Source organism: Equus quagga, chromosome 4, assembly GCF_021613505.1.
Source record: "Equus quagga isolate Etosha38 chromosome 4, UCLA_HA_Equagga_1.0, whole genome shotgun sequence".
NCBI lineage: Eukaryota > Metazoa > Chordata > Mammalia > Perissodactyla > Equidae > Equus > Equus quagga.
The window spans coordinates 64,543,850-64,563,917 of NC_060270.1; the positions used below are offsets into that span (position 1 = coordinate 64,543,850).

At 63.2% G+C, this 20,068-nt stretch overlaps 3 protein-coding genes across 7 annotated transcripts in view; 1 reads left to right on the forward strand and 2 right to left on the reverse strand.

Moving 5' to 3' along the window:
• LIMS2 (LIM zinc finger domain containing 2) overlaps positions 1–13,810 on the forward strand; it is a 34,831-nt gene extending 21,021 nt beyond the window's left edge. For both annotated transcript variants that reach the window (XM_046659017.1, XM_046659018.1), the window contains exons 5-10: positions 9,269–9,418; positions 10,034–10,184; positions 11,080–11,172; positions 11,781–11,829; positions 11,970–12,045; positions 12,750–13,810. In XM_046659017.1, coding sequence (XP_046514973.1) covers positions 9,269–9,418; positions 10,034–10,184; positions 11,080–11,172; positions 11,781–11,829; positions 11,970–12,045; positions 12,750–12,897 — 667 coding nt within the window. In that variant the 3' untranslated portion in view covers positions 12,898–13,810. The remainder of the gene's footprint in view (positions 1–9,268; positions 9,419–10,033; positions 10,185–11,079; positions 11,173–11,780; positions 11,830–11,969; positions 12,046–12,749) is intronic.
• GPR17 (G protein-coupled receptor 17) lies at positions 1,034–3,661 on the reverse strand. The gene has a single exon (XM_046659019.1). The coding sequence runs from the start codon at positions 3,201–3,203 to the stop codon at positions 2,187–2,189; it is 1,017 nt and encodes a 338-aa protein (XP_046514975.1). The 5' UTR covers positions 3,204–3,661; the 3' UTR covers positions 1,034–2,186.
• A 95-nt stretch (positions 13,811–13,905) lies between the features above and the next one.
• Positions 13,906–20,068, reverse strand: part of MYO7B (myosin VIIB) — a 93,518-nt gene continuing 87,355 nt past the window's right edge. For all 4 annotated transcript variants that reach the window (XM_046659014.1, XM_046659013.1, XM_046659015.1 and 1 more), the window contains 10 exons: positions 19,609–19,764; positions 18,600–18,705; positions 17,687–17,800; positions 17,302–17,389; positions 16,587–16,693; positions 15,952–16,137; positions 15,497–15,613; positions 15,208–15,291; positions 14,883–15,002; positions 13,906–14,464 (listed from right to left, as the gene is read on the reverse strand). In XM_046659014.1, the coding sequence (XP_046514970.1) occupies positions 14,363–14,464; positions 14,883–15,002; positions 15,208–15,291; positions 15,497–15,613; positions 15,952–16,137; positions 16,587–16,693; positions 17,302–17,389; positions 17,687–17,800; positions 18,600–18,705; positions 19,609–19,764 (1,180 nt within the window). In that variant the 3' untranslated portion in view covers positions 13,906–14,362. The remainder of the gene's footprint in view (positions 14,465–14,882; positions 15,003–15,207; positions 15,292–15,496; positions 15,614–15,951; positions 16,138–16,586; positions 16,694–17,301; positions 17,390–17,686; positions 17,801–18,599; positions 18,706–19,608; positions 19,765–20,068) is intronic.

The following is a 20,068-nucleotide window of genomic DNA, read 5'->3' on the forward strand; positions in this document are numbered from 1 at the left end:
GCCTGTGCCTCCCACAGCCCCGCTTGCCCCTTGAGCGAAGGCTCCTGGCTTCCTCTACTCTTTCCCTGTCTAAAGGATCAGGCTCCATAGCTCCCGGTTCACACGCCTTCGGAGCCTTCCTCCCACTGCGGGTCTCTGCAGCACCCTGGGACACCTGCTGCCTCCGCCCAGCTGCTCCCTGTGGCCCAGGCTGGTCGGGGTCCCTGTGGTGTCCACGTTGCAGACCTGGGGTCCCTGCTGGCTCCTCCCTTGACCCCCCAGCAGCCTTCACTGCAACTCCCCTCCTTTGTGCTGAAAGGCCTCCTGTCAGGCTGCTCAGGACTGCTCCGTGGTGTCCTGCGTCCTGCCTGCGCTTGTCCCTTTCCTCTTCTCCTTCCTCCATCGTCTCTTCATGTCGGGCTCTTTTGGGGCTCTGCGCTTGGCCCTCGTGTCTGCCCAAAGTCCCAGAGCCCTAACTGGCCCAACTGCCCACGTGCCATCTCCACTTGGTGTCCACCAGGCATCCCAAACCCAGCGGGTCCCCAGCGACACTGAGTCGCCCTCTGCTGCCCACTGTGTCTCAGGGAAGAGCACCGGCCGCCTCCTTGCCCACACCCTGGCTGCCACCAACTTCCACAGCCTCTCCTCTCTGGGCCCTCATCTCCGTCTGTCCTTCTGTCGTCGCAGCCTCCTTCCTTCCTGCTGTAGTGATCTCGTCTGGTGGTGCGAGCCGGCCCCACCAGAGACACACGTGGCCTCGTGTCTGTCTTGATGTCTGCAGGGCCCTCAGCCGGAGCCTGAGCGTCGCTGGTCTAAATGAGAGGCTGTCGGGCAGACAGTGCAGCGGCCCCCGGCTGCTGACCATTGGGGTCACCTGCTGAGTGCGGCCTGAGGGGGTCCTGTCCCCTTCCTGAGCCACAGCTCACACAGTTTGTTGGGAAAATTCAGAAGAGACTGGAAGTGCTTGGGAAAGTAAGGTGGGATACGAAAGGGCCACGTTGCTGTCACAGAAGGGGGCGGGGCCGTCTCTCAGACTCTCCCTGGCCCAGGTGCACTCTGAAGCCCACGATGCAGGACTCGGAGTCCGCGGGGGCCAGGCAGGCCGTGCGGCCGCCGGAGCACAGTTGAGGGCCTGCGCAGCCCTTGCCTCTGCTGCCTTCGCCTCCACTTCGCCGTTCTCGGGTCGGGGGGAAGAGAAGTTCTGGGAAGGGTGTTGTGTTAACCAAAACAGTAACCTTCAGAGTCTTAATGTCCATTATGTTTATGATCAGTATAATCAAGTACAGAAAAGGACCTGTTAGGGCTATGAAGTGAAGCAGAAGGGAGCTTGGTGGCCAAGGTGGTAGAGGCCTCTTGGGAGGGAGCGGGGCTAAGGACGCCCCTGCTGGGGCTGAGTTAGCGGAAGACACGTTCACGTGGCAGACCCCGGCGACCACGGCGACCTCAGGCAGTGACAAAGCTCGGCTCCCTGAGACTGTCCGCCCTTGCTTTGTCCTCGACCAGGGCTCGGGAGGGGCTGTGCAGCTACCCAGAAGCTCTGGGGCTTGTCAACCCACATGTGGGTCTGTGTGTGGGTTATAACGGGGGGGTCAAGAACTGATGTCCCCACAGGCCATGTGTGCTGGGTGTCAGCTGGTGGCCAGCCTGAAATGACTTACCGTGTTCAGCTGTAATTTATAGTTCATGTCCCCTGAACTCAGGGGCCATCTGGCAAAGGTGCCACAATGGGAACTCAGAACACCTTGCACTTCAAAGGAAATATTTAGATGCTCCACCCACCAAGATTCCCACGTCCCCTCTTCTGGGCCGTTTGCCCTCGGGGCTCCTTTCTGCAGAGCCGGGGCCACAGTGCCTTTCTGTAGTGGGGAGGAGGCGGGGGCCTGAACGTTCCTCCTCACCGCAGGGTGAAGCCCCCAGGATCTAGAGCCGTAAGGGTACAGGGCCACCACAGTCTGCGGAGGGGTGGCCAGTGGTCCCTGTAGTCAGTTCTCCCTTTTTAGGGAGTTTTGTATTAGGTATAAGCCAGAACTCAGCGCTGGATGATTAGTTTGGACCTTGGAGGAAGGGTCGTGACCTGCTGAGATTTCTGTTTCCCATCTCGGGGCAGCTGGGGAGAGGGGAGCTTCTCCTGTGCGTTTGGGAGAAGCTGGAGCCCCCCGGGGAGCTGCCCTTCTGCGACAGTCTGCGGCTGGCCGGCGGGTCCGGTCTCAGAGCTCAGACCTGGCGCTCAGGGAGCTCTCGTTGGTCTTGCCGTCCAGGCTGGGGGGCGGGCCCGAGAGCCGCCGGCCGCAGAGCAGGTTGCACAGGGCGTCGCGGAACTTCTCGGCCACAAAGAAGTACATGACGGGGTCGAGCGCCCCGTTGAGGCTGGTGAGGCAGGAGGTGACGCGGTTGCCCAGGGCCAGCGCGCGCTGGGCGGCACAGGAGGTGCTCCCGCGGTAGAGCAGCAGGTAGAGGGAGCGGTGCACGTGGTAGGGCACGAAGCATACCAGGAAGATGGCCAGCACCATGGCGATCATGCGCACCGCCTTGCTCTTGAGGCGCTTCTCCACGCGCGGGCCCTGCCGCAGGCTGCGGATGATCAGCAGGTAGCAGGTGACCGTGGTGACAAACGGGAAGGTGAAGGCCACGGCCAGGGACGCGAGGGCGTGGTGGGAGGCCTTCTCCCGGTACAGCTGCAGGCAGACGACCGTGTGGTTGGTCTGCACGGTCTGCGGGCTCACCAGCAGCGGGGCCATGGCCACGGCCACCACCACCCAGAGGAAGGCGCAGGCCAGGTGGGCATAGAGGGGTCTGCGGAGCTTGAGGGACTTGACGGGGTGCACAATGGCCAGGAAGCGGTCAGCGCTGATGCAGGTGAGGAAGTAGATGCTGGCGTACATGTTGAGGTAGAAGAAGAAGCCGGTGAGTCGGCACGGGATTTCCCCGAATGGCCAGTGGTTCCCGGAGAAGTGGTAGACCAGGCGGGTGGGCAGGACCAGCACACAGGACAGGTCGGCCACGGCCAGGTGCATCAGGAACACGTTGGCAGGGGTGCCCGACTTGTGGTCCCGCATGAAAAGCCACAGGGCCAAGGCATTGCCCACAAAAGCCAGGATGAAATCCAGGAGGTAGAAGGAGGCGAAGAGGACATTCTCCAGCGGCGTCTCCTGGCCGCATTGCTCTGCGGTGGCCAGCGAGGAGTTGGTGATCAGACCTGAGGAGGCCAGCTCAAGGCCATTCATGCTTTGGCTGGAGGCAGAGCTGGGGCACGAGCCTGGAGGGAACAAGCAGACAGGTCCCAGAGAGCCTGGGACAGGTGAAGTGTCACCCTCTCTGGACGTCCAGGAGCCCCAGGAAACCTTCAGGCTCTGCTGACCCTGACCTCGGCCCTGACCCCAGGGACGGCACTGCTCTAGGCTGGGCGTTGCCCTGGGGACTACTGAGGGGTACCTCCTGTGTCCATTGGGGGGTTTTCTGAACTTCAGCAAAAAGTAGAAACAAAGCCAGGGCCCGGAGCTTTGCAAGGCTGCTCCTGGGGTGGCCTTCCCCTTGTGAAGCTGTGTGCCTGCTGAGCATGTGAGGGCCTGGGGGACAGAGTCAGCCCCACGGGGAGCAGGGAGTGAACCCTGTATGTCTGAGGCTCTGGGGGCAGGAGAGCGGAGGGAGGGGCCCCACGTTTTCTGTCCCGTTCCCAGGTTGCTGTCCGAGTATCAGGGGCTGGCATGTGCGGCCCTGAAGCCCCACTCCTGATGGATGGGGGGCGGGTTACCTGTTCCTGAGAGCCTGGTGCACGGAGCCTGGCCAGCTCCTCAGACCTCGGCCTGGCCGGTGCCGACCTGCCTGCCCAGCCCACGGCACTTCCCACGCGTGCCATGTCCCTGCTTCCTGCCTCTGTCCTGCGCCAGCCACGCAGGAGGGCCCCCGGGGATACAGTGAGGCCAGGTCCTGGGAGGTCAGGGGCCTGCTCTGTCTGCTGGCACCTGAAGGCCGTCCAGGCCTGGATCTCAAGGTCTCTCGAGCTTTCTGGACTCAGCCCACCCACTCTGTTTGGACATCCTAACGGGTGGAGACCTGTACTTCAGGGAGCCGTGTGCTTGGGCCTCAGGGGGTTTGACCAGCGGAGCACTGGACAACCAGGAGGCAGACTGTCCCAAGAGAGCAAGAGCCACTGTCCGCAGAGGCGGAGAGCCCACCGGGGTTTCCCCACCCAGATCTCAATCTCAGGCCTGTCCTAGGCCGCCTGTCTGCCTGGCCTCGGTCTCCTGCTTTCCCCAGCCCTGAGGGGCCCCCTTCAGAGCCCTGCCGACCGAGGCGAGAAGCTGTTACATCTGGTGAACCCCAGTTCTGGGGGGTTCCCCACCACTCCCTGGCAGATGGGGAAACATACTCCTGTGTTGATTTTGATCAACTCAAGAGATCCCCAAAGGAGAGGGAGGGTCAGACACTGGCCCCTCATCTGGCCTGAGCACAGGTGAAGAAGCCAGGCCCGGGGGGAGGGGAGGCAGCAGGTGGGGGCTGGGGTTCGGGGGGCTGGGCTGTCAGGCAGCAGCTCCATCGTCCTCATGGAGCCTGTCAATGGGCTCCCTGCGCCCCTCCCCACCTGGAGGCTGGCTGAGTGGGAGGGAGCCAGGGGCAGTGTGAGCGAGTGGCAGAGAGCTCAGGCCAGCTGATGTCCTCAAGTAAGGGGCAAGGTGGCACTTGCCTAATCCTGTCACATTTTGAAGGGATCCGAGGAAGCTGCCCTGCGCAGATTCTCTCCCCAGGACGCCTGAAGTTCTCATACAGACGTTTCCCTGTGGTGTGACCTGAGGGGGAGGCTTGGAGGCTGGGGGAGGGGTGGGGCCAAGTGAGTGCAGGGTCTTGTTGGAACTGGGGTGTCAGGGGCTGTAGAGGGGCTGAGCTGGGTACCCTCCACTCTAGGCCGCCTCTCAGGGCAGGGCGGGCGTCCGCACCCGGCCCCTCCGTGAGGGCTCTGCCTGCCGTGCTCGCTCGCAGCAGTCCTAAGAGGCAGGCTGCGGGAGCCCCATTTTATAGCTTAGGAAATCAAAGCTCAGGAGCAGCTAACTCGCCCGCGGTCACGTGGCCAGAGGCAATGGCCCTGGAGCTGGGCGTCAGGTCAGGGACACCCCACACCTCCCAGGTCACGGCCTTCCTCTGGGGGCTGGGAGTATGGCTGGTCGCAGAGCTCACCCTGGTGTTGTCTCCCAGGCTGAGTGCCTCCTCTTCGGGGCCTGGCCCCCAAATTTGGGGGCCCCAGTGCACAATGAAAATGCGAGCCCTTCTTCAAGGAGTAGGAATTTCAAGATGATGACAGCAGAGCATTAAACGGAGCGTGGGCCCCTTTGTGGCTGCACGGGGTGGATGTGCCAGTGCCTGGCTTTCTGCCTCCTGCGGGCCTGGCCTCCCACCCCGCTGAGGGCTGCACGCTCCCTGTTCTCTCTGGGAGGGACACTTGACTTTAAGACGCTTTCCAGCTTATGTCTGGCTTGTCCAGGTTTCTCTGCCCTCCCCCGTTTTAGGAGTTTGGATCCTGGTTTTTGCAGCGGGGTCTGAAATGGGCCCTGCGTCACTCTCCATGCATCCCCTGGAAGTGTGAGCCTGGCCTGCATGGCTCCCCGATGGCTTGGTCTGCTCAGGGCAGGGCGGCTGGGTGGGGTGCACGCAGTGGGCCTGGGCAGCGAGGGCCGCGGCTGAGGGTAGGTGAGCGTCAGGGCACAGGGGTGGCCGAAGGACGAGGCCCGGAGGGAAGTGCTGTGGTGGGGGTGGCCTGGCGCCTCCTCCCTGTACCCCGGGCCAGTGCTGAGAGCCTGGCTGTGGATTCCGGCTGTCACTGCTGCTGTGGGGCTCAGGCAAGGCTCAGCCTCTGTAAGCTGACGGTGGGACAGGAACACCGCCTGGCAGCACCGCCACCGTTCAGACCGGGGCAGCCCTCAGTAAATAGGTTATGCTGTTATCACAGAAGTGTCTTGGGGACAAGGACACCCTCGTCCCTGTCCTGCTCTGAGTTTGCCTCTGCTTGGGCCCCGAGCTCCCTGCCTGCCCCTCCCAGCGCCAGCCCTTACCTCTCACAGCAGGTCCAGGCAGAAGGGGCAAGAGGGCTGGGGGGCAGCAGGTGGGCCGTGGCCAGTGGGTGGTGGCGCTGGGGTGGGCTCTGTGCAGCTGTGGTGGAGGGCTGCTATTTAAGGAGAGGAGGGGAGGCTGCAGCCCCTCTGGCCTGAAAGGCCGCTTCATTCCCGAGGGTCCCTTGTGTGGTGGGCCACTCCCCGGCTGCCTCTGCTGCCACTGGGCTGTGAATATTCCAGTGTGTCCCAGCCCATGCGCCCCCCCACTCCAGCTCGGCCACCGAGCGTCACAGAGGCTGAGTGTGTGACTGTCTCAAAGCCATGGAGTAGGCGTGGGCTGGGTGGGGGGACGGGCTGGGACCGACAAACACAACAGGACGCTTCAGAACGGGATAATTTCCTACTAGTGGGGGGGCAGGGAGGGGCTGGCTGCCATGGCAATGGGCCCGGGCTCCCAAGCCTGCTTGGCCCCCAGTGCAGGGGGTCTTGTGAATGGGAGGGTGGGAGGCTGAGGAGTGTTGTCTGGTCGAATGAGAGGGAACTCTTTCAGAACACTTGCTGTAGGGTCCTTGTGTCCTGCCCCATATAATGAGGTTCCGTTTGGGCGTGCGGAATAAATCATGGCCTTTATCTCGAGCGAGGCACAGCTGCAGGCCGCCTCATAATGGGGCGCTGTGTGAGCCTGTGGGGACGCAGCTCAGCCCTCGAGGCCCGGCCCTCACCTGTGCGGGCTCCTCCTCTGGACAGGAGGCTGTGATGAGGGCCACTGCTGCCCACTCGCCCAGACTCCTCCTGGGGGTGGCTCGAGGCTGGAGGTGCTTGGATGTGGCAGTGGCTCTCCTGAGTCTGCCCAAGCAAAGCTTGTTTCTCTCTGTCTTTTCAAAAATGATATATCCGCTAACACAGGGGACAAAATCACTGTTCCTAATTTCAAAAGACCTTTAAACTTTTTAGTTGAAGCGTTAAAAATGTATGTAGCTATCATTGGGAAGTAACTACCACATGTATCACCTAAAATTTGTCTTTTCGCACAAGCCTGTGCCGTTGGGGTTTCTGGATTGCCCGTTTTACAGAGGAGGAGACTAGGCACAGGGGTGAATAACTTGCCAGTGACAGATCACCAGGAAGTGGCAGAGCCAGGATTTGAACCCAAGCACATGCCACTCCAAAACTATGCTTTGTGTGTGTGTGTGTTTTGTTCTGTTTTTCTGTTGCACCTTGATGCTAGAATTCTTAGGTTCCATCTTCATTCTACCTGGAAAAAAAATCTGCAAGTTGCCGTTTCCTCTGGCACTGGCATCAGGTCTGTCGAAAAGGTGTTTCTCATCTGGGGTTCCTTCAGGAGAGCCAGGCTCCTCTGTTCTGTCTCACCTGGGAGTCAGTGGGGTGTGCAGGTGTGCGAGTGGGGGGCAGCCCCCTCAGTGCCGTGCCCTGTAAGGTGCCGTCTGGAAGAACCAGCTCCCACGGTTTGAAATGAGGGTGTCCGACTGGCTGCCCTGAGCAGGGCATGTCTGAGGTTGGGGTGATTGCTGACAGTGGCTTTAAGGGCACTGACCACTGCAACAGAATTTTGGGGAGTTGTGCTAATTTCTATAGCTTTGAAACAAAAATTGTTTCATGTGGGTTGAGTGTAGTCCTAACGCTAAGAGGAGTCCCCAGAATTGGGAGTGGGGTAATGGGGAATAAACGCTGTGTCTGTGACAGAGACACACGCAGGAGGCAGATTGCTATGGAGAGGGCTAGCCACAGGGGAGAGGGTCAGCCCCGGGCCCGCTGTGGCAGGTGGCCTGGGCTCCGCACTGGGGGCACAGGGTGTCTGGGTCAGAGTGTAGTGGGAAAACCCATTGGGCTTCAGAGATCTGGGGACTGAAAGGGGTAAAGTCTTAGTTCTGGAGATGAAGACTGCAGCCACAGGCCACGTCTGTGGTCCATGGGCAGGTAGAGGAGCCAGGGGTCCTGGGCCAGCAGCCACTGCCCTCTGTGGCGGACATGCAGGGTTCGGTGAAGCATGGCGGGGAGCCGGTCAGAAGCTTAGCTTGGGCCCCTGCCCTTCACACGCACTGGGGAGATAAGACACACACAGGGCAGCAGTATGTGCAGCATGCAGACCAGACCCAAGCGAGGTGGCAGGCACTGTGGTCCAGCACATGGTTGCTGAGTTGGCTGCTCTGGCATCTAGGATCTGCCCACTACACCTGCATAGGGGATCCTGAGTCTGTGAGTTAATCTCTGAAGTAGCCTCCCTGATGTGCCTGTGAAAGGGGCCGATGCTGGCATCAGGTGGTGGAGGCTGGCGGGGCAGACAGGCTTCCTGTGGATTGGGGGCCTGGAAAGCGGGGTGGGGGGGGGGGGCCCGGCCGCATCGGGAACACTTACAGATGGGGGGGGGGGGGGGGGGGGGGGGGGGGGGCCGGAGCGGGGGGGGGCCGGGGGGGGGGGGGGGGGGGGGGGGGGGACGAGGAGCAGTGGATTGGGGCCTTTGTGCATCTTTGCCTGGGGACCCTGAATCTAAATTCCTGCCACCTTTGAGGCCCAAGGACACAGAAACCATGTTGATTTCTCTCTCAGTAGAGACCACAGCTGTTGCTCAATGCAGAGAGAGGCATCAGAAATTACTCCGAGGTCTTTACAAAAAAGACTCTGTAACGACACATCCTGGGTTTGGGGGCCTCCATCTGACACAGCTGTGCTTGTCTTTGGAGACAGAAAGAGCCTGTACATGTTCGGGTCCCTCTGTGTCTGGCAGACCCCAGAGGAGGCGGATGTGCAGGCCCTGGCATGTCTCGGCCACTCTGCTGGGCACAGCGGGGATTGAAGGCTAATAGTTACTATACAGTTACTCATGGGTGTTAAAAGACATTTGAAAAATGAAACCGATTCTTCAGCAAATGCCAATAAAACAACATCTACTCTATTCTGCATGATGTCCTAGGCTCAGAAGAGGTGTCAAGAAAAACCTATCACGTTTGCCCTACTATCCGAAGATGGCAGACTCCTCCAATATGGTGCATGTCCTTCCAGTCCTTCTCCTGTGCAGACACCCCTTTTAGAGGATGCGTCTGGCCTTCCTGCCGCAGGGGCGGTCCCTTGCTTTCCTGGCCTGGCCCCTGGAGGCCCGCGGGCATTTGCTAGAGTTGTGTGTGGGGGAGTGGGGCGCGGATCTTCTCCAGGGAGGCAGCCGGGCTGTCTGCAGAGGAAGAGGAGGCCTGGGCGTCTGCCCCTAACCCCCGCCTCCCTTCCTGCAGGCACCTGTGCCGGCCTTGCCACAACCGTGAGAAGGCCAAGGGCCTGGGCAAGTACATCTGTCAGCGGTGCCACCTGGTCATCGACGAGCAGCCCCTCATGTTCAGGAATGATGCGTACCACCCGGACCACTTCAGCTGCACCCACTGTGGGTGTGTATGGGCAGGTGGAGAGCCAGTGGGGGTGGGACCGCCACCCTGGCAGTGATGGAGCAGGAGAGATGGCCCCGTCCTGAGAGTGGGGCGCAGGGTGGAGGTGGAACGGTCCGGGAAGGCACAGCTGCAGGGGACCCCTCCCTCAGGGCGCTGTTCAAGCAGGGCTCGCATGGGTCCTGGCTGGAGCCTCGTGGGTGAGGGAGGGCTGGGACCCCGCTGAAGCTGAGAGGAAGGAATCAAAGGCAGAGGGCATGGGTGGGGAGGAGGGGTCCGTGCTGGTGTTGGAGAGGGGAGCGAGGGGAGAGAAGCTACAGAGCCGTCCCCCCAGATCGCAGTCTGCTGTGGAGGGGCCCGGAGAACAGATCAGCTTCTCAGAGGGCCTGACAGGGTGGAACACAGGCTGCCTTCTGCAAGGGCCAGGCAGGAATCCTGTGCCCCGGGGCCTGTCTGGGCCATAGGAAGTCTCCAAAAGGATCAGAGATCAAAGAGCCCCCTGCCCTGGGTGCTCTGCTGGGACAGTGGGGCCTGCACCCCTGGGGCTGGAGGAGCTGGTGTGACCCCCACCAGCACAGGCCCTCAGAGAAGGCCTGGGGTCTCCACACTGTCTTCCAGGAAAGAGCTGACTGCTGAGGCCCGTGAGCTGAAGGGTGAGCTCTACTGCCTGCCCTGCCATGACAAGATGGGCGTCCCCATCTGTGGGGCCTGCCGCCGGCCCATCGAGGGTCGTGTGGTCAATGCGCTGGGCAAGCAGTGGCATGTGGAGGTGAGTGGGGTTGGCCCAGATGGGAGGTGGCGTCCCCATGAAGCCCTCCGCTCTCCCACCCCCAGAACGTGGGCTGGCTCCCAGCAGGCACCTTCCTCTTGGGTGCTGCCCCTCCTCCCTCTGGCTGGGGACCAGCTGGTCCACAGGAGCCAGGAGACCAGAGCGCACAGCCCATGGTTGGGCAGCCACGCTCATCTTCCTTCCTCCCCCTGCTGGCCTTCTAGAGGATTCCAAAGTGATAAGAAACCCTTGGGGACCACCTGCCCAGGCAGCTGGGTGGGACTGCAGCTGACGGAACCGGGTGTGCGTACAGCCCACACAGACGTGGAAGCCGGGCACACCTGCAGGGGAGCTCCTTAGGTGTGTCCCATGGGTCACCTGGCGCACTCACCCCTGCACTGGGGCTCTAATGGTCCTATGGACACTACTCGGAAGGGAGGTTTTCGATCCCCAGTGACCTGGCCAGCTGTGTATCCCAGAACCTCTGCCTTGGGTGGTGTCTTTGAGAAGGTCGCCATGCAGCCCTGGCCCCCGCGCGCTGTGGGAGGGGATCCTCACACGCAGAGTCCTCACCAAACAGAAGATGCTGCTCTGAGACTGCAGGCCTGGCCCCTGGGGGATGCCCATGGGGGGCAGGCGCATGCAGCCTTCTGAGGGGCACCATACTGACACCAGCAGCCCCCCAGGAGGGCCCGCACCTGACAACTTGGGCTGAGGCTGCAGGCCTGGAGAGGACGGGGACGCCGGTGTCACTGGGTGTTACAGAAGGAGCGGGGTCTGCTGACCCAGGGCGGTGGCCCACTGCCCCACTGTGAGCCAGCGAGGCACTCTCCCCAGGGGCCTCGCTTCCTGTCCCCCCGCCACTCCCCAGCCCCGACACTGCCCTCTCCCCTAGCACTTTGTCTGCGCCAAGTGTGAGAAGCCGTTCCTGGGTCACCGGCACTACGAGAAGAAGGGCCTGGCTTACTGTGAGACCCACTACAACCAGGTAGGGCTGGCCCAGAGGGTGCGCTGGCAGGGCCTGCGAGGCCACGGCTGGAGGGGCTGCGGGGTGGTGAGAAGGCTGCCTGTGAGTGCTGGGGGACGGGAGGCAGTAGGCAGCCCTGGCAGGAGGTCAGGAGCTGTGCTGGTGCTAAGGCTGGGCCTGAGTGCCCAGCCCTGGCTCCTGGCTCAGCAGCCCTCCCGGCCTCCGGCTCCTCATTTGAGAATTGTGCCTCTGTGGCCCAGGCCTGTTGTGGGACTGAACGAGATGACAATGTGAAGCCCTGGGCTCACAGGGGTGGCATTTACCACCACCCGCTCCCTCTCGCCATGTCTGGCAAAGCCACCCAGTGCTCTGGTGCAGAAGACAGGGGTTCCCACCCTGGCCCACACCTTGCAGGACACTGGCAGGAGGAGCAAGGGGCCTTTTGGGGAGGAATGCCCTTACTGTCATCCTTCCTGGGGATGATGGGCCCGCGGTGCCCCCACACCTGGCCTGAGGCTGTGCCCTGCCAGGTGGATGCTGAGAGCTGCCGTTTGGGGGGGTGGGCGGGCCAAACCCCTGGCCCTGGGCTGAGGCACATCTGCCTGGTTGACACGCTGCTCTGTCCACAGCTCTTTGGGGACGTCTGCTACAACTGCGGTCGTGTGATTGAGGGCGATGGTAAGACTCCTCTGTCCCTGTGCCGCCTCCCTCCCCCGGCCCCTGGCCCCTGCTCCCTCTCTGGGCCTGGGTCCTGCAGCTGCCGTCCCACTGGCCCTCAGTCTGCCCTGCTAAACCCCACCCGCATCTGTCCGTCACAGTGGTGTCAGCCCTCAACAAGGCCTGGTGTGTGAACTGCTTCTCCTGTTCCACCTGCAATGGCAAGCTCACCCTGAAGTAAGTCGGGCCAGCCTCCAGGGGTGCTCCAGGGGTGCGCTGGGCAGAGAGGACTTGCACAGTGTCTCCCTTACTCCCTTTGCCCTCCCTCCCTATGGAGCGTGTCCCGGGGGCTCGGATTTGAGTGGGCTTTCCATGGGCTCTTCCTTTCCTCAGGCTTTCCCTGAAGGCCCACTCTGGTCAGGACCTGGGGATGCCGTGGGAGCAGGGGGCAGCCCCGGCCCCACGGAGGCAGGTCCAGGGACTTGCAGGGCAAGTGACATGAGCCTCCACCACACCTGTGTAGACCCTGGGCTCTGGGGAAGGAAGGGCATTCCAGCCCAGGGAACAGCATATTCAGAGGCAAAGCAGTCAGACCGTGGCCTCATCCAGGAGGCCAAGAGGGGTGCAGGATGGCTGGAGCTGGGAGGTGTGATGGAGCCCAGGTTTCTGAGGACAGCAGGAGCCAGGGATGGTTCTGGAGTGTCAGAATCCAAGAGAAGTCTCTAGGAGGTGAGGGAGGCTGCAGCCCACCTCCTCGCCAACTGTGACCTTTGGCTGGAAGCTCATCTGGGGCTTGGCCTGCAGGCTGGAAGCAGGCTGGTGGGGAAGGCTGCGGGCTAGGGGCCAGGGAGCCCCACTCCTTGGCCTCGATGGGGTCAGAGGAGGCCCAGCCCAGGGTTGGTGGGGCGTGGGGCTCTCCTGACTCCTGGACATCCCCCCAGGAACAAGTTTGTGGAGTTCGACATGAAGCCTGTGTGTAAGAGATGCTACGAGAAGTTCCCGCTGGAACTGAAGAAGCGGCTGAAGAAGCTGTCAGAGCTGGCCGCCCGCAAGGCACACCCCAAGTCTGTGGGCCTCAACTCTGCCTGAAAGGCCCCTGCCTGCCTCCCGCCTCTCCCTTCCTGCTGGTCTCCCTGCTCCTCGTGCCCCTTCTGTCCGCTGCCTCGGCTCTGCATCTGACTCCTCCATCTGTCGCCTCTCCCCATCTCCTCCCTCCCTCCCTCCCTCTCTTCTCCTCATCTCTCTGCTCAGCAGTCGTCCGTCCCCTCTTCTCTCACCCCTGCCTCCTCCCGACATGCCTCTTCTCTCCCTGGCCTTGGGCTCCTCCCCTTCCTTCTGTGCAGACCCTGGGCATAGGCGGAGGCCCTGGAGGTGGTCAGCCTGTGATGGGCCTGTGCCCACAAGCTTCAGCCTGAGGTCCTCCAGGGACAGGAGTGAATCAGTGCCTGGGGCCACCCGGCCCCAGCCTGTCGTGACCTCTCCCATCCCTGTAGGGGGCCTGGTGGCTCACTTTCTCCTGTGGGAGCTTGGCCAGCCTCCACCCTAGCGTGGCCCCACTGTGCGCACATGGCCCTGGGACCAGGGCCACGAGAATGGGGGCCTCTGGCGAACTGCCCTGCCACCCTTCGGCCACACACTCACTGAACCAAGTAGGATCCCTGTGCCCAAACTGGGCCAGCAAGCCCTGCCAGCTGTACCCCACGAATCAGCAGGAGGGCCAAGGGCCCCACTCCCCCATCACCCAGGAGGCCTCCTTCCTGAAATCCTGCCTTGGCCACTCCACTGTGCTTCCTCCAGGCTCCTCTGTGGCCCCCACAGCCCCTCCAACTCCACCCCCCCAGGGTACATGCTGACTCTCTGGGTGCGGCTGGGGGTCAGGAGGTGGTGGGACCAGCTGGGTGGCTCATTCCTACCCTCCAGAGACGACACTTCCTCTGTGGCCAGCACAGGACCTGGCATTGTGACTCACACTTGCACAATGAATGAAGGCTTATGTACACACCACACGGCCCGTGTGTTCTGTGGCATGGGGAGTGAGGCATGGGCGGCGGCCCCTGTGGACACACTGCTGCAGGGTTGTTGGACACTTGGAGACCAACATCAGATAGGACAGGCAAAGAGCTGCTCAGCTGGGACCCAGCCCTTGTTCCTGGGGCCAGGCTGCCATCAGGACTTGGAGATAAGGCCAGCCAGAAACCCTCAGTCCACCAATGCTGGCCCCCACCCTCTTCTCTCACTGACACAGTCGCCACTGATCTGTGAATTTTTATTGACTGTTCTTGAGGTGGGGGGTCCTCTCAGCCATCCACCCACCGGCCTGGAGGCCTGACACTCCCGCCCTGCCCTAGGCTCCCTGCTTTGGCACCGATGGTCAGCACCTGGGGGAGGGGGCCTGCTTGGGGTGCTGAGGGGCCTGGGGGGTGTGTCTTGGGGAGAGGGCAGCATGAAAGGCTGCCTACTGAGGGCAGGCCCAGGGCTGAGAGGAGGGCCCTAGGGAAGTGCTGCCGGGACGCCGAATTGGGAAGGGTGACTGAGTGGCAAGCAGGCCCCGCTGCTACAGCTCGGCCAGGGCTGGCGCCTGGGAGCCCCGCTGCTTGTTCACAGTGCTCAGGAGCTGCTGCACATACGAGGTCAGCAGGTCGTCCATCTTGTAGCCCTGGACACAGGAAGTGGGGGTCAGAGGCTGTGGCACAATAGGGGGCTGGGACCAGGGCCTGGCAGTGCTAGCTTCTGCCGCTGCAGGAGGGAGGGAGCAGTGTTCTTGCTGCTGGGAATGGAGTGCCCCCCTCCTTCGAGTGCCCTGGGCCTCGGCCACGGCCAGGCCTTGCTGCCATGCTCCCTGGGTGACGCACCCAGCCCTTCCCACACCGTGCCTCCTTCCAGGCCTCTGCTGGTCCAGCCCGGCCTTGCCCACCCCAGGCACAGGTGGCCGGGCCCTTATAGTGAGCAACTTGCCTGGTGGCAGCCGGGGGTCAGGGTGGGGGAAACCCAACCCCTGGTGCCTCTCAGTCTGTGTGTCTGGGCTAGGAGAAGGGACTCAGGGCCCTCAGGAGGCCCCCAGGCCTAGGGCTCACCAGAGAGGTCTCACACAGCAAGCGGCTGCCCCGGCCCAGGGTCCCCAGCACCATGTGGAAGTAGGTGCTGCCGCTGCTCCAGCTGGCGATCTTGGTGAAGGGGTAGGTGGTGAGCAGCTCCTGGGGGTGGGGGGCAGGGTGAGTGGGAGCCAGCTGAAGCCCTGGGGCCCAGGGACCTGAGTCTGAACTGCTGCCCTAGGGCCCTCCAGAGCGCACGGGGCTGTTGGGGGTAGGGGGGACAGGAGGGCAGGTGACCAGAGCCCCCCACACACAGGGGTCCTGGGCCCTTGGTGGCCTCCCAAGCCCTGCTGGGCCCTGCTGCTACCTTGGTCTTGGGATGGATAAGCAGAACCCCGTGCCGGTTGATGGCAATGAGGATGATGTCCGGGTAGGAGGGCTCCGAGGTTTGCTGGGGAGGGGTTATGGTGGTCACAGCCCAGCCCAGGAGGCCAAGTGGCCACCTCCCTGAGGCACACACACACACACACATGTGCACACATGCTCCTCCCAATCCTGGTGGCTGGAGATGTGTGCTGGGGCAGAAGCTCAGGCTACTGTGGCCAGAGCCGGGGGTCCTCCTTGGTGAGGACAGTGGGGTGTGGGGCGAGGCCTACCTTCACCTCGAAGAAGGCAGACCCGAATGTGGGCCACCGGCAGATCCACTTCAGGAAGGCCACTTTGGCCTCCTCCACTGTCTTGTCCCTGTGCTGTTCACAGGCCAGAAGGATGCTCTGCGGGAAGTGAGGGCCGGTGAGGGCCTGTGGGGCCCACTCTGCCCAGCCGGGCCCTCCACATGGGGCCCTGAGGCCTGGGTCCAGAGCAGTGCCTGCCTGCCTGAGGCCAGCGTGGGGGCACTTAGAGCCGAGTGTGTCCTCCAGCCCCGGGAGGAGAGAGTGTCTCCCGCATGCTGTGGACGGCGTGGGGAGCGCGTGCCGTCCGCAGGCCCAGTCCACCCTCCATGCCCAGGAATGTGCTCGTCCTGCCCAGGCAGGGCCTGGCACCCTTGCCCCCGGTGGGGTCCCCGGTACAGGCAACAGTCTGAGGGCCCCTTCCCCAGCCCGTCAAGGACCTTTCTCCATTCCTCCGAGGACATCAGGCGCGTGAGGTTCTCGGGCACGAGCTCCCTCAGGATCTTGGGGATACTAGCTAGGTGGGCCCGGTCGTTGCCAAACTGGGCCTTGTAGATGAGGCCTGCCAGGTGGACGGCGTCCTCCCGCGAACACTTGTGGAACCCACGCAGGTACTTGGGCAGCTCCTGGGTGATGGACACACTGGGCCTCAGGCTGCTGTGCCATAGCCCTTGTGCTCCGGTGGGAGGGGTGACAGCCTGCCCCCATCCAGGAGACTGAGCCAGCAAAAAGCTAAGGCCCTCTGGGTAGAGTTCCCAGCAGAGGAGTGACGCCCCAGTGGGAGCAGGACTCCCTGACGTCACCGTGGAGGCCCCTCCTCTCCTCTGGCAGTCATGCTGCAGGTGCTGGCACATCACTGTCCCCAGACGCTACTGTCCCTCTGCTCCCACCAGAACTCTCAGGGGCTTGGCCTGCCCACCACAGGGGGCCTCAAGGGCCTCCGGAAGCCCCTGGCATGGGGCGGGTGCTGGGGGCAAGGTGGCCGCTGGCCTGCCACCGCCTCCATCTCTCCGGGCAGGTGTGGGATAGAGGGAGGGTGGACTCAAATGCCCCAAGGAGGGAGCCTGCTGGGTACCTGGTGGTAATGCAGTATGGTGTCTGCATTCACGTCCTTCCCTGGGACCACGTGGAGCCACAGTTTCCTCATGAAGTACACCTGGTAGGGGAGGGTCACGGCGGCCCCTGGGCAGGGGCCCGGTGAGCACCAAGCCTGTTCTGCGCCCTGCTCCCTCCAGGGCTTCCCCTGGCCCCGCAGGCTCTGTGGCCCGGCTCCCCCACCCTCTGGCAGCCCAGGCACTGCTGCCCACATCCCTGCACCCTGCTCACTGTGCAGGCTGCTGACGCCCCTCACATCGCTGCTGTGCTTGCTCCCACTGCTCCCCTGCGGGAAAGCCTGCGCCCCTCTCTTCCCGCCCCACTCCTCATCCTCCAAGACTACTGTAGGGGCCACCTTCTCCAGTCACATAGCTGGACCTCCCTGTGGGGGTCAGGCCCCTGTGCGTCCTTCCTCACACTGCAGTCCAGCCATCTGTTCTAGGTGTGTCCCCAAGCCCTGGCCCTGCCCCAGCTGGGAGAGCTCCCAGGGCAGGGCCCTCACTGCTGCCCTGGGTCTGGCCATACCCCTGACCCGGGGGACATAATAGGAAATGAATGAATGAATGAATGGGCATGGGCCATGCCAGAGGTGCCAGGAAGCCTTCCAACCCTGGCCCAGGGAGGCAGTCAGCTCCTGCCCCTTCCATCCCAGACCCAACCCCCCGCCCCCCTACTCCACACAGACCTCCCCTCACCCTCTCTATGGGGCTTGTTCCTCTTCACCCAGTCAGACACGTGCCGCAAGGAGTCGAAGAAGAAGTCTCCCTCCTTCTGGCTGATGACCTGGGGTGCGTGGGGAGCAAGGCACAGGGGTCATTCAGGCGGAGAGCTTCCACCGGGTGCCCACCCAGGGGCCTGGGTCCTGCCAACCCACTGTGGCCTGGAAGGCAAGGTGCCGCCCTGGGGCAGGCCTTGCTTGCCTGGGGCCTGTCCTTGAGTCAGGCTGCTTGAGGGGTCCCTGACCCCACCCGCCTTCATCCTGCAGCGAGGGGCCTGGCCCAGCAAAGGTGGGAAACTGCCACACACAGCAGACCCACGCCCGCTTTCCCTCCTGGCGCCTGGCTGTAGGGCTGGCCTCACCTTGTCTGCGATCTTGATGAAGAGGCTGCAGCCTTCCCAGGAGGCCAGCTGCAGCGTGGTGGAGATGCTGTTGCACACGTCCCGCACGCGGGTGTTGGAGCCCACCTCCAGCATCTGGGCAGAGAGGCCACACGTGAGTTCTCAGGACGAGCCTCAGCCCACCTGACCCTGTTGAGGGGCTGGATGTCCTGAGAAGAGCAAGACTTCTCCGCCAGAGAACTGGCCCAGGGTCTGTGTTGTTTGTCACAGTGATCACTGCCTCAGGGCCCAGGAAGCCCAGCCTTTTGAACCTGCTTTGAGAGCCCTGCAGCCAGACCATGAGAACTTTCCGCTATGGGACTCGACTGTCCCCAAGACAGTAAAGGCCACAGTGCCATTGGGGAGGGCTGTGAGCACACTGTCCCCTTGGCCTCCTGGGCCCATGCTGCACTCCTGCCACTTGGCCCGGGCCCCCTCCTCACAGCTGGGTCCTGGTGGCCTCCCCACTCCCACCAGCAGACAGCACAGGTTCTGTCCACAGGCAGCGCTGCTCATTCAGCCCCCGGCCTGGGACTCAGCCTTGCTGTCCACCCTTCTAGCCTCCTCTCTCCTGCGCCTTGGCCTAGAATGCCCCTCCAGACCTTTGGGCCAGTCCCCACCTCCTACTGCATGAGCTGGCCTTCCTGGGCGGCCGCGCCTGCGCCAGCCCAGACTACCTGGGGATGCACTGAGGAGCGCACGAGCAGACAGTTCTGGGGAGATGGGGTTGGCCAGGAGAGCAGGGAGGTGAGCTGATCCCTCTGACTGAAAACAGCTGTGCCAGTCCGCTTCTCCCCGCTCTCCTCAGGCCGCCAAGGGGCAGGGCAGGGGGCCTCGCTCTCTGGGCTGTGGGCCAGGAGGCTGGGGGCCCGAGTCCCTTGGCGCAGGGGCTCACCTCGCTGGTGTCGTTGGGGAAGTAGATCTTGTGGCAGATTCGGGAGACGTTCTGCTCCATGGCCTCCACCTCCACTTGGTGTGGGGGCTGCTTCCGGGGCCCCGTCCTAGAGCAGCGCAGTGCTGCACATGTCACTCTGCCAGGCTGCCACGCCCGCCCCACCCAGCCCAGCCACCAGCCTCCACACTAAAGTATGTGCCAGACACAGAAGAAGAAATAGCCCCCGAGACCACTGCTGAGGGCGTGGGTCCCAGGGTGCTGCACGCCTTGGGTGCTCAGCACGTGGCCCAGAGGAGGAGGCAGAGGCCAGCCTGGACTCACCTCCCAGGTGACCCACGGTTCTGTGGATGCTGGGAAGGCCTGGGACACACATGGGGAGGGACCCTGAGCTGGGGTCCAGGACTCCATCAGGGACTCTCTGAGGGCACCCACCTCCCCCTCTGCGACCAAGGCTGCCACTCACTGTCACAGCTGCTCACATGGCCAACCCACTCTCCTCATAGCTACAGGAGGCGAAGCTGGAGGGGCCAGGCGGCCTGGAGGAGAACCCAGACAACCCCAAGGAGGAGCTGCCCCGCTGTGGCAGGGCAGGGGCAGGGGGACTGCCCATGGACTGGCAGGGACCAGCTTCCGGCCTTGGCCACTCTGGGCCGGGCTAGGCAGGGAGATGGGTGGCGTGTGGCATCGAGGTCACCCTCCGGCTTCCAGGCAGTTCCCTGTGTGCCCCGGACAGGCAGCCGTGGGGGCAGGGTGCACGTGGCTACAACTGAGCCGGCCAGCAGCCTCCACCGAACCCCCAGGCTCCCTGTGACCCTCCTGGGCCTCACCCTCTGCCTTTCTCCCCAGTGGCTGGGGGCTGGTCCTGCCTCCCCAAACTGACACCAGCTTCTGGGGAGGACCAGAGTCTGGCCCTGCTGTCCACAAGCCCCAGGAGGGCCCTGGTCCCCCAGCCCCTGCACACTGACTCGGCCGGTGCTGCCAGGCAGGGGGGCTGGCAGGTGGGGCTCACCTCAGCACCCTCTGGAGGCGGCGGCTGCAGTCAGGGGCCAGCAGCTTCTTCCTCCGGGTGTCTATGAACTTCTGGGCATGGGGCAGCAGCGCCTTGCCTGGTGGGAAGAGGCCTGTGCAGAGCCACAGCAGCTGCCAGCCCCGCTCCTCGCTGTACCTGGGGATGGCAGTGCTCGTCAGCCCTGGGAGGGCCCTTCCCGGGGGCCTGGGCCAGCCAGGCACTGCGAGGAGGTGGATGCGAGGCCTGCCTGAGGCTGTGGGTGTCTGTGGGGCCTGGCCGGGGAAAGGATGCAGCCGGCCTGCTGCCTAGCTGCCCAATGCCGCGAAGGTTCTCACACCCATGAGACAGGCAGGGGCCGCTACTGTGCCCATTTGGTGGAGGTGGGCACCAAGGTTTTGAGAGGCCACAGCCTGCCGGGCTCAGGAAGGAGACAGGGTGGGAGCAGGCGGGGCCCAGGCAG